This window comes from Lissotriton vulgaris, chromosome 3_2, assembly GCF_964263255.1.
Source record: "Lissotriton vulgaris chromosome 3_2, aLisVul1.2, whole genome shotgun sequence".
Lineage (NCBI taxonomy): Eukaryota > Metazoa > Chordata > Amphibia > Caudata > Salamandridae > Lissotriton > Lissotriton vulgaris.
In genome coordinates this window covers 16,650,759-16,664,229 of record NC_141690.1, presented here as the reverse complement: position 1 = coordinate 16,664,229, position 13,471 = coordinate 16,650,759, and the positions used below count along the sequence as shown (strand labels likewise).

The window sequence follows — 13,471 nt, the reverse complement described above, 5'->3', positions numbered from 1 at the left end:
TTCTCATTGCCCCCCCCCCCCCAGGCCACGTGCTTCTCCCACCAGCCTACGAAAAGGTTCGCATAGCTGGGGGCGAAGCACGTGCCCATGGCGGTCCCCCTGATCTGACGGTACAATACACCTGAAAAAAGAAAAATGTTGTTATAAAGACAAAACTCAGTCATTCTGAGAAGCATGCGGTTATGTTGGTGGAATTGTATGCTTTTCTTCTTCAGAAACCAATCAATGGCTAGGAGTCCCTCTTGATGTCCAATGCAAGTATACAAATTGGCAACATCTAAAGTAATGAGAAGCATGTCTTCTTCCCATTGTATGCCGTCAATAATCCAAAGGAAGTCCTGAGTGTCCCTCACAAAAGAGGGAAGGTCCTTGACAAAGGGAGATAAATAATTATCGATGAATCTGGAAGTAGTTTCTAGGAGGCTGCCTATAGACGAGACAATTGGTCTCCCTGGTGGGTGCTTGATGTCTTTATGCACCTTTGGCAGATGGAAAAAAGTGGGGATGATTGGATGTTCACAATGAAGGTACTCATGTTCGTTCTTACTCAGCATACCTTCATCCAACCATCCTTTTAGTAGCCCATGGTAAACCAAGATACATTTTTCAAAGTCCTTTTTACTAATTACTTCATAGCAGTCCTTATCCTGTAGTTGTTTCAAGGCTTCCAGTTTATATTGTTCTTTGTCAAAAATCACTATGTTCCCCCCCTTGTCTGAGGGTTTAATCTCAATTGTATTGTCTTCCTTAAGTGACTTAATGGCTTGCCATTCCATGCTTGAGATATTAGAGTTGTTTCTGGTCATTTCTATTTTTTTGATGGTTATTTTGTCCAGATCTTTTAGGATTGCATCGTTGAAAACATCAATGGCGTCATGTGTAACATGTGGTAGGAACCTTGATTTTCTTTTGAGGTTGCTTGGATCTCTCTTTTGCACGATTTCTTCTCTCCTAAATACTTCATTTGAGCTGGGCAACTCTTCCGTTCCTGCCAGAGAGTGTGTAACTTGTAGGAGAGGTAGATCGTCATCAATGAGATCATTAACCATTTGTTTCGTTGGTCCCATACTTGTTGTCAATTCTGATTGAGGACGAATAGCAAAGATTTTTTCCAATTTTAGTTTGCGTACAAACTTAAAGATATCGATTCTTGTTTCTACTATATCAAATTTAGCTGTTGGGCAGAAGGTCATACCTCTTCTTAGTACCTTCTCTTCGTGGACTGAAAGTTTTCTCTGGGAGAGGTTGATGATGGTGTTCTCCTGCTTCACCATCTCCCCCTCCTGCCCCTGCTGCGAGTTACCATGGGTGTTGTACCTTGTGCGGCCCCTTCGGCCGCGCCTGAGTTTCCTCCTCTTTTTGCAGCTTTTTTCGCCGTCTGGGGCTGCGGACGTTGTCGTGTTTCTTTCATTACTTGAAATTCGTCTAAAAAAGGCTCCGCCATGGTGGGTCCCATATCTTGTCTTCCAGTGGTTCTTGTTGATTCAACCTCTGATGTCGAAACTTCAGATTCAGAGGTGACATTAGAGGTTGTCCGTTGGGCCCCCTGTGCGAGTCTTTTTCTGGTGGCATCGAATTTCTTCGCAAAGATAAGTATTCTGCCTGTCAGGTAATCTTGCTCGTCCCTCTGGAACTTGGTTTGCTTCCTTTTTTTGATTCCATTTTCATATTCTTTCAGTCTTTTCTGCATGTTAGCACGTAGATCGTCAATGTTTTTCGGAAAGTAAAAAAAAAATATATATATTGTGCACACTGCTGAGAACCTAGTCCGTGACTACACGGCGAGACCTGGACATTGTTGCTGAGTCTCAGGATTCATATGGACCTTCATTTATGCGGTGAGACGTCTAAGGGGGCCCGGGAGGGGTCTTTGTGCTACGAGGACATTTGTCATTTCAATCTGCACCTACACTCGTCATTTCTCTGATCGCCAGCACTCACCATGAGTTACAGGGGTTCAACAGCCGAAACACTTACCAGTAAGCCGAGACGGTGCATGCTGGGAGTTGGAGTCCGTCAAAGGGGGACTACAAAGAGGTGTTCACGCTATTGGTAGACTCTGCTGGGCTCCCACCAATGGGAGTAAGATGGATCATTTGAATGCCGGCAGGTGTCAGTTTCTGGTGTTTGGCATTTGAAAAAGTCACTTAAGACGAAACGCGTCATGCCTGCCACGCTGCAATAAAGATTTCCTCCTTGGCTCCCCGGTGTGTCCCCCTGGTTTCTCTTTCTGTGGAGTGAGGAATTGTCTTACGGATATTGTGCGCGCTATGCCCTGAGCGCGCTAGGGGGTCCCGTCTCATCTGTGACCGGAGCTACAAAGGCACCCGCCTCACGGCTTTTCTTGGAATCCAAGGTATTGGAAAGCTCTGGCCCCCGCACGAAGGAACATTGTGCACACTGCTGAGAACCTAGTCCGTGACTACACGGCGAGACCTGGACATTGTTGCTGAGTCTCAGGATTCATATGGACCTTCATTTATGCGGTGAGACGTCTAAGGGGGCCCGGGAGGGGTCTTTGTGCTACGAGGACACTTGTCATTTTAATCTGCACCTACACTTGTCATTTCTCTGATCGCCAGCACTCACCATGAGTTACAGGGGTTCAACAGCCGAAACACTTACCAGTAAGCCGAGACGGTGCATGCTGGGAGTTGGAGTCCGTCAAAGGGGGACTACAAAGAGGTGTTCACGCTATTGGTAGACTCTGCTGGGCTCCCACCAATGGGAGTAAGATGGATCATTTGAATGCCGGCAGGTGTCAGTTTCTGGTGTTTGGCATTTGAAAAAGTCACTTAAGACGAAACGCGTCATGCCTGCCACGCTGCAATAAAGATTTCCTCCTTGGCTCCCCGGTGTGTCCCCCTGGTTTCTCTTTCTGTGGAGTGAGGAATTGTCTTACGGATATATATATATATATATATATTACCTACTGGCGATAGCCAGTAGGTATATATAGTTAGGATTTTTTTCCTATGGGACTTTTGAAAATTCTATGTCTAATAACTTTGGCGTTTGTGGACGGAATCGGCTGAAATTTTCAGGAAAATGGCACATTTTGTTTCTGAGCAGCTCCTGAAAATTTGGGGGGGGTTCGTCAAGGGGGGGCCGAGAAAAAAGGGGGGTCCCAAAACGCGTTTTTCCCATGTTAATTTCCATAGGGCGGTTGGACTCACTTTTAGCCCGAACGGCTGAATGGATTTCCACGAAACTTGGCAAAATTGTAGGGACTGGTACCCCGATGTGCCTTTGCTAGGTCTCAATATATGTGCTTCAGTGGATTTTGAGAAATTAACGTTTAAATCAAGATATATATCTGTAACAGCGCTCCGGGCAGCTAACCGGTTCGCGAACTTTTCGCGTATCGGAACTTTGCAAAGCGAAGCTGATTGGCTCTCCGGTGTCTGTCAACATTCTAAACAGTCCGGTGCGGCCGCCATCTTGTCTCTCGGTAGGATCGAGAGACAAGAGGAGGCCAAAACAAAGGGGGAAATGAAGGAAAGGGGGCAAGGTAGACCCCTCCTGACCCCCTAGGATTGATGAGGGGGATATTATAGAGCCACGCCGGGCCCAAAAAAAAAAAAAAAAAAATCCGATTTTTTCGCCGTAGAGACGCGTCTTGGTTCGCGAACCGGGCAGCTAACCGGGCAGCTAACCGGGAAGCTAACCGGCAGTGTAACCAAAAAAAAAAAAAAATCAGATTTTTTCGCCGTAGAGACGCGTCTTGGTACGCGAACCGGGCAGCTAACCGGGCAGCTAACCGGGAAGCTAACCGGCAGTGTAACGGGAGTCTGAGGAGTAGCTGATTGGCTGTCAATATTGTAAACAGTCCGGAGCGGCCGCCATCTTGTCTCTCGGTAGGATCGAGAGACAAGAGGAGGCCAAAACAAAGGGGGAAATGAAGGAAACAGGGCAAGGTAGACCCCTTCTGACCCCCTAGGATTTATGAGAGGGATATTATAAAGCCACGTGGGGCCAAAAAAAAACAAACGCCGTAGAGACGCGTCTTGGTACGCAAACTGGGCAGCTAACCGGGCAGCTACCGGGAAGCTAATCGGCAGTGTAACGGGAGTCTGAGGAGAAGCTGATTGGCTGTTATCATTGTAAACAGTCTGGAGCGGCCGCCATCTTGTCTCTCTGTGGGATCGAGAGACAAGAGGTGGAAAAAAAAAGGTGTAAATGAATGAAAGGGGTAAGGCAGACCCCTCCTGAACCCCTAGGATTGATGAGGGGGCTATTAAAGTTCCCTGGGGGGTGAAAAAAAAAATTTGCGATTTTCGCGGTAAAGGTGCTTCCTGGTACGTTAACCGGGCAGCTAACCGGCAGCGTAACGGTAGTCCGACATATTGTGTTTTTTGAACGTTTGTGATATGTGCACGTGTGGATTTTGTCTAATTAAGGTTAAAAAAATATATATATATCTTTAAGCGTGTTCTGGCGCGCTTACGTTTTGGGTTTGGTTTGCGCTGCAGAGACGATACGTCACGGTTATGCGATGCATCATGAGGCGTCTCACGGGCTACGTGATACGTCACTTAATAAAGAATATATTTTACAGCTATAGATATTAGCTTTTAAAAAACCAATGAAATTCACAGAAAAAACCATAGGTTATAGACCATATATAGTTAGGAATTTGCATTTACAAAACCTTGAAAATTCACTGAAAAAACCATAGGTTATAGACCATATATAGTTAGGGATTAGCATTTAAAAAACCTTATTTTATTTGCACAAAACCATTGAAATTCCATATATAGTTAGTTGCACTAACTATATATCGCGGACCCGCAATCCACTGCTAATGATGTCACATATTACATCATTCATGACATGGTCAGTGACATCACTGATGACATCACTGATGACATCTCAAATGACATCACTGATGACATCACTGATGACAACACCCAGTGACTGTATGTTTCTGTAAAGTTAAAATATGTCTTACATATTGAAGAATGAGTGGATGTATAAGTGTCTGGATGAAGGATTTAGTAGGTGCATGACTGACTGTATGAGAGAATGATTAAATGTGTCTCACTGAGTGCATGGGTTAGTGATTAAAGTGTCTTAATTTGGCAATCAATATTTATGTTCTTCTGTAAACTGCTGCATGTTTAAATCAGTAGCTATATCAGTAACTATATGGGTTATTGAATGGTTGCCCAAGTATTTGTATGGGAGACTGAGTGTGTGTGTGGGTGGCTGGGAGGTGTATAACTCTGTGCATAGATGTGTGAGCGGTTGATTCCCTAGGTGTATGGGTTCAAAAGTGCATGTAGAAACAGCTGTATGGACAGTTGACTGTGTGCATGAGTATATTGGTGAGTGAATGGATATCTCAGTTCTACATGTCAAAGTAAGTACATATGTAAAACACACTCCATGTGAGAGTTGACATATATAAATAACTGAACATAAGAGTCAGTGAATGTGAGAGTGGCTGTATGAATCATTGTGAAGTTGTATCAAGGATTGTATAAGAGAGTAAATATGCGTTAGTATATGTTTGAATAAGTAAGGTGTGTATAACTGTATAGTTAAGGAAATGGAGATGTGATTGATTTTTGGCATAACTGACTAGGTGTGTGAGTAACTCCATGGATGTGTGACAGTCTGTGAGTGTCTGTTTACACTGATTGTATCTAAGGTTATATTAGAGCCTGAAGAGGTTCATCGTATTATCACATGAATGATATCATCAGTGATGTGATCAGTAATGTCAAATGAGATGTCATCAGTGATGTCATCAGTGATGTCATTTGAGATGTCATCAGTGATGTCATCAGTGATGTCACTGACCATGTCATGAATGATGTAATATGTGACATCATTAGCAGTGGATTGCGGGTCCGCGATATATAGTTAGTGCAACTAACTATATATGGAATTTCAATGGTTTTGTGCAAATAAAATAAGGTTTTTTAAATGCTAATCCCTAACTATATATGGTCTATAACCTATGGTTTTTTCAGTGAATATATATATATATATATATATATATATATATATATATATATATATATATATATATATGTATATATATATGTATATATATATGTATATATATATGTATATATATATGTATATATATATGTATATATATATGTATATATATATGTGTATATATATGTATATATATATGTATATATATATGTATATATATATGTATATATATATGTATATATATATGTATATATATATGTGTATATATATGTATATATATATGTATATATATATGTATATATATATGTGTATATATATATATATATATATATATATATATGTATATATATATATATAATTATTGGCAATTTCATACCCTCCTGTGGGCCACCAACTACAGAGTACCAAGTTAGTGCTGTGAATTGGACTCACTTGAGAGGACTAACCCTTGGCGTAGTTCGCGAAGTATGGCTACTTGGAGCTACGCAAACTGCATAGTGCGCTGTTCGCGATGATTGCACAGTGCTGGATGCTTGTCCGCACTGTGCAATCATTGAAAACGGCATCTTGCACAGTGCGAGCTGTCGTCTGCAGCTCGAGTAGATTTTTACTCGAGTGGCAGCTTTCTCAGCGCGGACTGGTTTATTTTCAACGCTCACGATCGCCAACTTGATGTTGCTGATCGCGAACGAGGAAAAAGTCTCGCCGGGGTGTCATTTTTCTCACTCGCGGTCGCCAACTTGACATAGAGGACTGCGAGCAAACAAAAAATGACCGCTACGCGCGTTCGCACTGTGATACGTGCAATTTGCATAGAGCGAAGTAGCGCAAACTTCGCAAACTAGGCGAGCGTAGCATAGTTGTCCACCTAGGGTTAGAGAGGACCCTCTAGAGGAGAATACAGATCATGGTGAAGGAGCCGGGGAGTGCCTGGGCAAAGTTTTTCTTCCAAAGCCTGTGAACAAGGCCCAGGAGGCCCGAAACACATCAGACAATTGATCATCATCTAAGCACAGATTCCAGGTCTTGCTTTGCAATTAAGAACTCTGGTGAGTTCTCTGTTGAGTACGTCTTCATTTTGGGAATGACTTGGAAGCAAAATATATATCCGCTTTTTCCGGAAAGATGGTAATTGGAGCACAGCAAAACTTTTGTTGATTCCATCTTTAGATTCTAGGTGTGCAGCACTTTTAACTTATTTTTCAAACAAAATAAAGTGAGTACCTTTAAACCCCAAAATGGGGGGGGGGGGGGGTGCTCAAATTTGGCCTGGATAACCTTTGTGGAAAATAATTTCTTAAGGTTTGAGTGCAAAGTACCCCAAACATTTACAAAATGGGTTCTCAACAGGTGCGGGAAAAGCCTCAGAAGCTAAGGGGTTAAAATAAATACAAGCAGTGGTATATCAAATATAATTCTTATTGCTGTAAGAAATCCTTCTGTCAAGCCCACTTTACCCATATCAAATGCCTTCTGTCATCTACAAAAATGATTGTTTCTCACAAATTACAAGATCTAAATGAACCATAGCAGTATATTCAGTAGTTTCTCACTAAGGATAACATGGAGTTGTTCTTTAGAAATCACTGTTGCAAGCATTAGTTTCAGGCAGTAACCAGGAGTCTTAGAGTAGATATTTCCTTGATGTTCATGAGTAAAATTGATCTTTATTACGCACTTTCGGCAGGCTTGATCTTTTTAAGAAAGCCATGTATACCTTGTCACGACCAGCACTGCAGAGTGGCCCATTTCTTGATAATTCTGTGCATAACCTTCCTGTAGGTAATGGTAATGGGCTGAGAAGCAGAAGAAATTTAATATAAATTACCACTGGCGAACCACTGCTTTATTGTAAGATAAGGATCTAAATGCAGAAGACACTTATTTATGGGAGACCGCAGTTGACAATATCTGGCTTGGTTTCCTGCTTAATTTAGCAAGTGAATATGATGGCACCTTTTCTAAACCAAACCTCCAAACTTTCACGGACATACTTAATAAGTAGATGCAGGTTTTTTAGTATCTACAGACTAATTGACTACAAAGCTTTGGTTAGTTTTCCTCCATTGCCCATTAAAGGGTTTGAAAATTCTGTTCTGGTTCTAAAATCACAGTAAAAGATATAAGGAATGTGGTCAGGGTGAGCACACGCACCTCCCACTTTGCTTCCCTAACACCAAGGATAACTAGAACACAGCCTTCAGTGGTGGGAATGTACCATTTTAACTTCTGATGAGAAGAGAAATAAGTCTTGAGTTGGACAAAGCAACTAGCATGTTATAAAAAGAATTAAAAAAAATTAAAAAACAATGGAACCTGGCCTGTTACAGGGACATCTAGTTGCGGAAAGTGGGTCTAAATCCTTACAACTCCTGTTAAGTTCTCTGAGAGTATGTTGTCTCTGTAAGTAGTCTTTGTTAATTATATACTTAGTCACATTAGAAATTAAATTAAATGACATTACAGGTGGTTCAGATATCACCTCACCAATGACTGATATCACAATCTTTATCTCATTTCCTCATCTGTTTTTCAGTCTGTAGCCAGGCTTTTTTCTGTGCTTTGGGGCTGTGGCCTCATGTGGGGCTCGAAGCAGTGGTTGGCCAAAGGTCCTACCCAGCAGGCTCTGGCAAAGGCGTAACACAAAATGATGTGGCTGTAATATGTGATGATAGGCGCCTGTGTCTCTGATATTCATTGCCCTTCGGCTGAATGGGGCTGCCCCCGGTAGAATTGCCTACCCCACCCCCTCAGACCATGCCTTTGAGGTCTGTGAAGATAGATGCAGAGTGTGGCTAACGCCTACGTCCTACAAGCAAAAATAGCTGGGCGCAGCTGAAGGCATTTCGCTTTGGGTGGAAGTGAGCACAAGTGTGTACAGAGTCCATTGGACCAGGCCAAAAGTCATATCTTACATACTTTGGCAGAGGCGGGGCAATGGCAGTACTCAAAGTCAACACCATGTGGCCTTAGAAGCACAACTTATGACTTTGGGGGGCAGGATAAATGTGTACAACACGTGGCCAAAGGCCAATTTGCTAATTGGGGGCTAATATATATGAAACTGTCCCCATGACCGTGCCAAAGGGTGCTCTCTCGTAAGCATGGGCGAATTTTGCGAATCTGGCGTTCACGAATTAGCGTATTTGCGAACTCTCAATCCGCAAAATCCGTGAATTCTCGCGAATTTGCAGATTTTTTTTGTGTTCGCAAGGGTTTCTGCCAGTTCGCGAGGGTTTTGTACCAGTTCGCAATTGCGAACTTACTTGTCGGCTGGCAAAGGTCGCGACTTTGTTGTTTCTATGTCTGGTTCATCATCACAGGTTCACAGCACCCTCTGTTTCACCACTGCCACCCTCTGATTCACCCATACCACCCTCTGGTACATCACTGCCACCTTCTGATTCATCACTGTAGATTATGGGGGGGAAAGCAAGCAAACCTGCCCTGCTTCAACTGACATTAATTAATTTGGGGTTGATTTATTAATGTGTCACTATTTTAAAATTCCAGTCTGGCACCTGCTTCCTTATCTGTAATTTGCTTTCTGTTGCAGTGCAATTTTTTCCCCAGGACCTTTGTGGCCTACTTGTAGCTATTCTATGAGCCTGCTGTGAGGGTCAGAGCAGGGTCATAGAATAGTTGCAAGTAGGCAACTGAACTCTGGAGGGGCCCCTCAGGAAGCACTACAGGGAATGGTTACTAATGATGAGTGAACTTTTGCACCTGCTGAGTGCTTTCAGTTTTGCAAAACTCGTTTTTCTGCAGAACAGCAACTGTAATGCCCCAAACAAACTTACTTGTGAAAGTTGATTTCTAATCCAAAAGTGAACCAAAGAAAGTCAAAAAGGCCTCAAATCCAAAAAAGTGCAGGCAAATGTCAACCTGAGGAGTTATTCTGATAAAATCATAATTTTCAGAAGGTTTATGCTGCTTGCTAGTGGATTTCTTGTGCAGAATTGCAAATTTTGTAATTTCGCGAGTGCGAGATTGTTGCTGCCCGCCGCATCTACATGTTCGCATTGCGAACTCTCGCGATGTGGCGCCAAACTCTCGCGGGATCCCGCAGCAAGATCCAAAATGGCGCAGCACTCGAGAAAAACAACTCGGCAAACGCTGAATGACGGTAAGTGAACGCCGCACGCCGCAATATTGTATCACGAAGCAAAAAAATCCGATGCGTGCGAATTTGAGAATTTTCGGTAAATTCGTGAGAGTTCGAGGATTGCGAATTTACCGAAAATCCTCAAAATCCGCGAGCAGAACGGATTTTCCGCCCATGCTTACTCTCTCGGTGACTAATGCTCAGTATTTTTGGTCGCTAGCCATGCCAAGTGGATATGGGGACATTGGTGCTATCCCAGTGAAACGTAAGAAAGTCCCTTTTAAAGAGAAGCTGTTATTCTGATTCAAAAACCTAACCCTCCTGAAATTCACCAGGATATTTGCTAATTTCGCATCTCTATCAACAAGAGCCGTTGTCTAGTGACTGTTATGAATTACTTGTCAATGACGAATAGATGGTGTATTCTTTTGTGCGTTTTCATGCGTATTTTGGCATTCATGCGGTATTGCAACTGACAAGGAAAGACACGTTCCACTTGATCTGATAACTAAACGGAACTGGGTGAAAGAGAATGAGTAAGGCAGGGAGTGACTGAGTGACCAGCGTTGTATAGTACTTTGTCAGCATTGTTTCTTGAGTGCAGATACTGGCCAATGTTCCATAGACTTCTCTGACTGAGGCAGTACATCCTTTTCTAAGTGCTCACATTAATTTCAGGAAAGGGAACTAAGACATACTGGAAGAAAATAAATCAAATTATAAAAAACATTTTTGTCATGTAAGCAACCACTAGATCAGAGTTATTCCAATGTACTGCCCAAAAGGTACCAGACCTATCATCTTGCTGCTCTGAGCTTTCATTTTTCATTAATATATGATAAAAGGGTAAGCAGATTGTGGCTTCTTTCTCAATTGTGGTTCATTGTGCAGCTGCACAAGTATTTGTGTTATTGTGTGAGAGCCGCTATTCAAAATGGCCAGACCTACTTGTGCATGATTAACATGTGTGTGCTCTTTATAAACTTCAATATACTTTAAGGTGCTAACCCAATTTTATTATTTTTTCTTGTATTTTTTTTTTTTACACAGATCCAGATGTACCAACTTTCGCGACTTCTCCACGATTATCACCGTGACCTTTACAACCACTTAGAAGAGTATGAAATAGGTCCTAGCCTATATGCTGCCCCTTGGTTTCTAACTATGTTTGCTTCTCAGTTTCCTCTTGGATTTGTGGCCCGAGTGTTTGGTAAGGGTGTCTTTTTTATTTTTATTTAGCTCTAAACAAATTTTTGTACATATTTGTTTGTAAACCTTTCTGAAGGAGTAAAAAACAGAAAGGCCAAATAACAGGTGAAGAGAACAACATTCCAGAAAGTGCCCCGTATACGAAGTTTATCTAAATTAAATGTGCTTTCTCCTGTTGCTGCCGTGACTTCTCATTTTGATTGTCATTTTTGGGACAGTGTGTGCGTATGTAACATGCAAACATGTCAGGAAAAGGGCATGAAAGCTTTCTTCTGATAACATCTTCATTTTAATATTGTGAAAGGGAGAATATTCCACAGACAGTGGCTGACTTGGTTGCTGGAGATTATGTAGATCCAGGGTTGGTTCTGATTCTGACCAGAGTTTACCACTACCCGGAGATGACAATAGTGTTGTTAGAGATCATTTACCCCCACATTTTTTGATGAGTTTATACATGGGCTTAGTTGGAGGCCTGTGGGATGAATACTTTCCCTCATACAATGTTGATAACCCCCATGAGCCACCAGCGGAAGAAAGTTCTTCCTTTGCTGTGCTCATTCACTGTGCTGCTGATGTCCTGAACCTACAAGTGCCTTCAGTTGTAGTTAAAGAACTCATCCTTACCAACATTTCTCAGTCTTGGCCTGCTTCCACTGAGCCCTTACTCCTATTCAATTAAGCCCAAAACAGATATGCTGATGCGCCCTTCGTATAAGTCTTGCTGTTGACTCTGGTGAACATACAGATGGTCAGATGCGATCTGCAACCCTGATTTTCATATGCGTCATACCCCTGAGGCTTGGGTGGCCCAAACTAACACTAGCTCGGTGAATTCTTATTCAATCCCCATGAGTCCAGGACAGTCAGACAATGGTCCTGATGTTTCATCCGTGGTCATAGATCTCGGTGAGAGCTGGTCTAAAGCTTTTGGGCCTGTTAAACTCCTGCATACTGCTTTTCAACTGTACCGGGTAGCATATGCAGGCTCTGCAGTAGAATGTGATGTCTCAGTGGGCCCAAGTCAAAGAAATAATTTCAAATACCATCCAGGGTTTGAAGGAGACTTAATGAGATCTGCAGTGGGGGCTGTTCAACCACAATTGGATCATCAGCTTATCTCTGCCTAAGACAGAGCTGATGGTGGTGACGGGTGAGTACTGGGGAGAGGAGGTTTTATGGGACTGGTGGTAATCAGAGGAATCTAGTCTTCACTGGAAATATAGCTCCATATCAATCTTTTGTAATTGTGGGCCATTCACCTGGTGCTTAAGGCCTTCCTGCTGACCATTAAGAGAAAGCTTGTGCAGGTGCCATCAACAATACCAAAGCCATGTTTTGCTACAACAAGCATAGTGAAGTGTAATCCTGTGCAAAGTACAATATATTACCAGGTGAGAAAAGAGGGTCTAAGGGAAGTTTACAGACCTGCTCGGATAAATCCCCTCACCATTTTTAACGTCAACAAAGAATCCGCGGGTCTTCAAGAGGAATAAATAAACAGACGTATGGGTAGTAAACACCCCAGGAGAGCACAAACAGAGAAGAGTCTCAATTAAGAGAACGGAATCCCATCACCCACTGAAGTGGCATGCTTAATCATTTGGGATCTCCTCTTGGCTGCACACTAGTGCAAACAAGGAGCTACAACTCTCTGCTAGTGTAAAGGAGGAGCTTGCGGATATTTTAATGTAATCTGCAACTAGATCACCTAAAAGTGTTAAAATTGACTACCAGGGAAAACATTTTCTCTCCTGGTAGTCAATTTTAATACACGTATTCTCACCATACTGCCTTATGCTTCATCGATCTTAGGTGATCTAGTTCCGGATTACATCAAAACATCCTCGAGCTCCTCCTTTACACTAGTAGGAAGTTGTAGCTCCTTGGTTGCACTGGTGTGCAGAAAAGAGGAGTTCCCAAATGATAGACTCCTCTCTGTTTGTGCTCTCCTGGGGTGTGTACTGCCCATACGTCTGTTTATGTATTCCTCTTGAAGACCCGCAGATTCTTTGTTTTGTTGTCCTGTGCAAAGTGCCAAGAGTCTCTGTGCCTCTGAAGTTGTCTAGAGCATCAGGGCATCTCGCTGGTTGTCAACCAGCCGACAGGATCTTTAAAGACAAACTCAGCCAGCAGTGCTTTGCAGATCACAAATGGCAGTTGCACTAAAAGTGCGGAGAACCCTGGCTTGATCATTTCACCACTGTT

At 42.6% G+C, this 13,471-nt stretch overlaps 1 protein-coding gene across 6 annotated transcripts in view; it reads left to right on the top strand.

The window, feature by feature from the left end:
• Positions 1-13,471, top strand: part of TBC1D1 (TBC1 domain family member 1) — a 1,125,494-nt gene that overhangs the window by 1,028,158 nt on the left and 83,865 nt on the right. For all 6 annotated transcript variants that reach the window (XM_086963988.1, XM_086963987.1, XM_086963991.1 and 3 more), the window contains one exon: positions 11,105-11,264. In XM_086963988.1, coding sequence (XP_086820114.1) covers positions 11,105-11,264 — 160 coding nt within the window. The remainder of the gene's footprint in view (positions 1-11,104; positions 11,265-13,471) is intronic.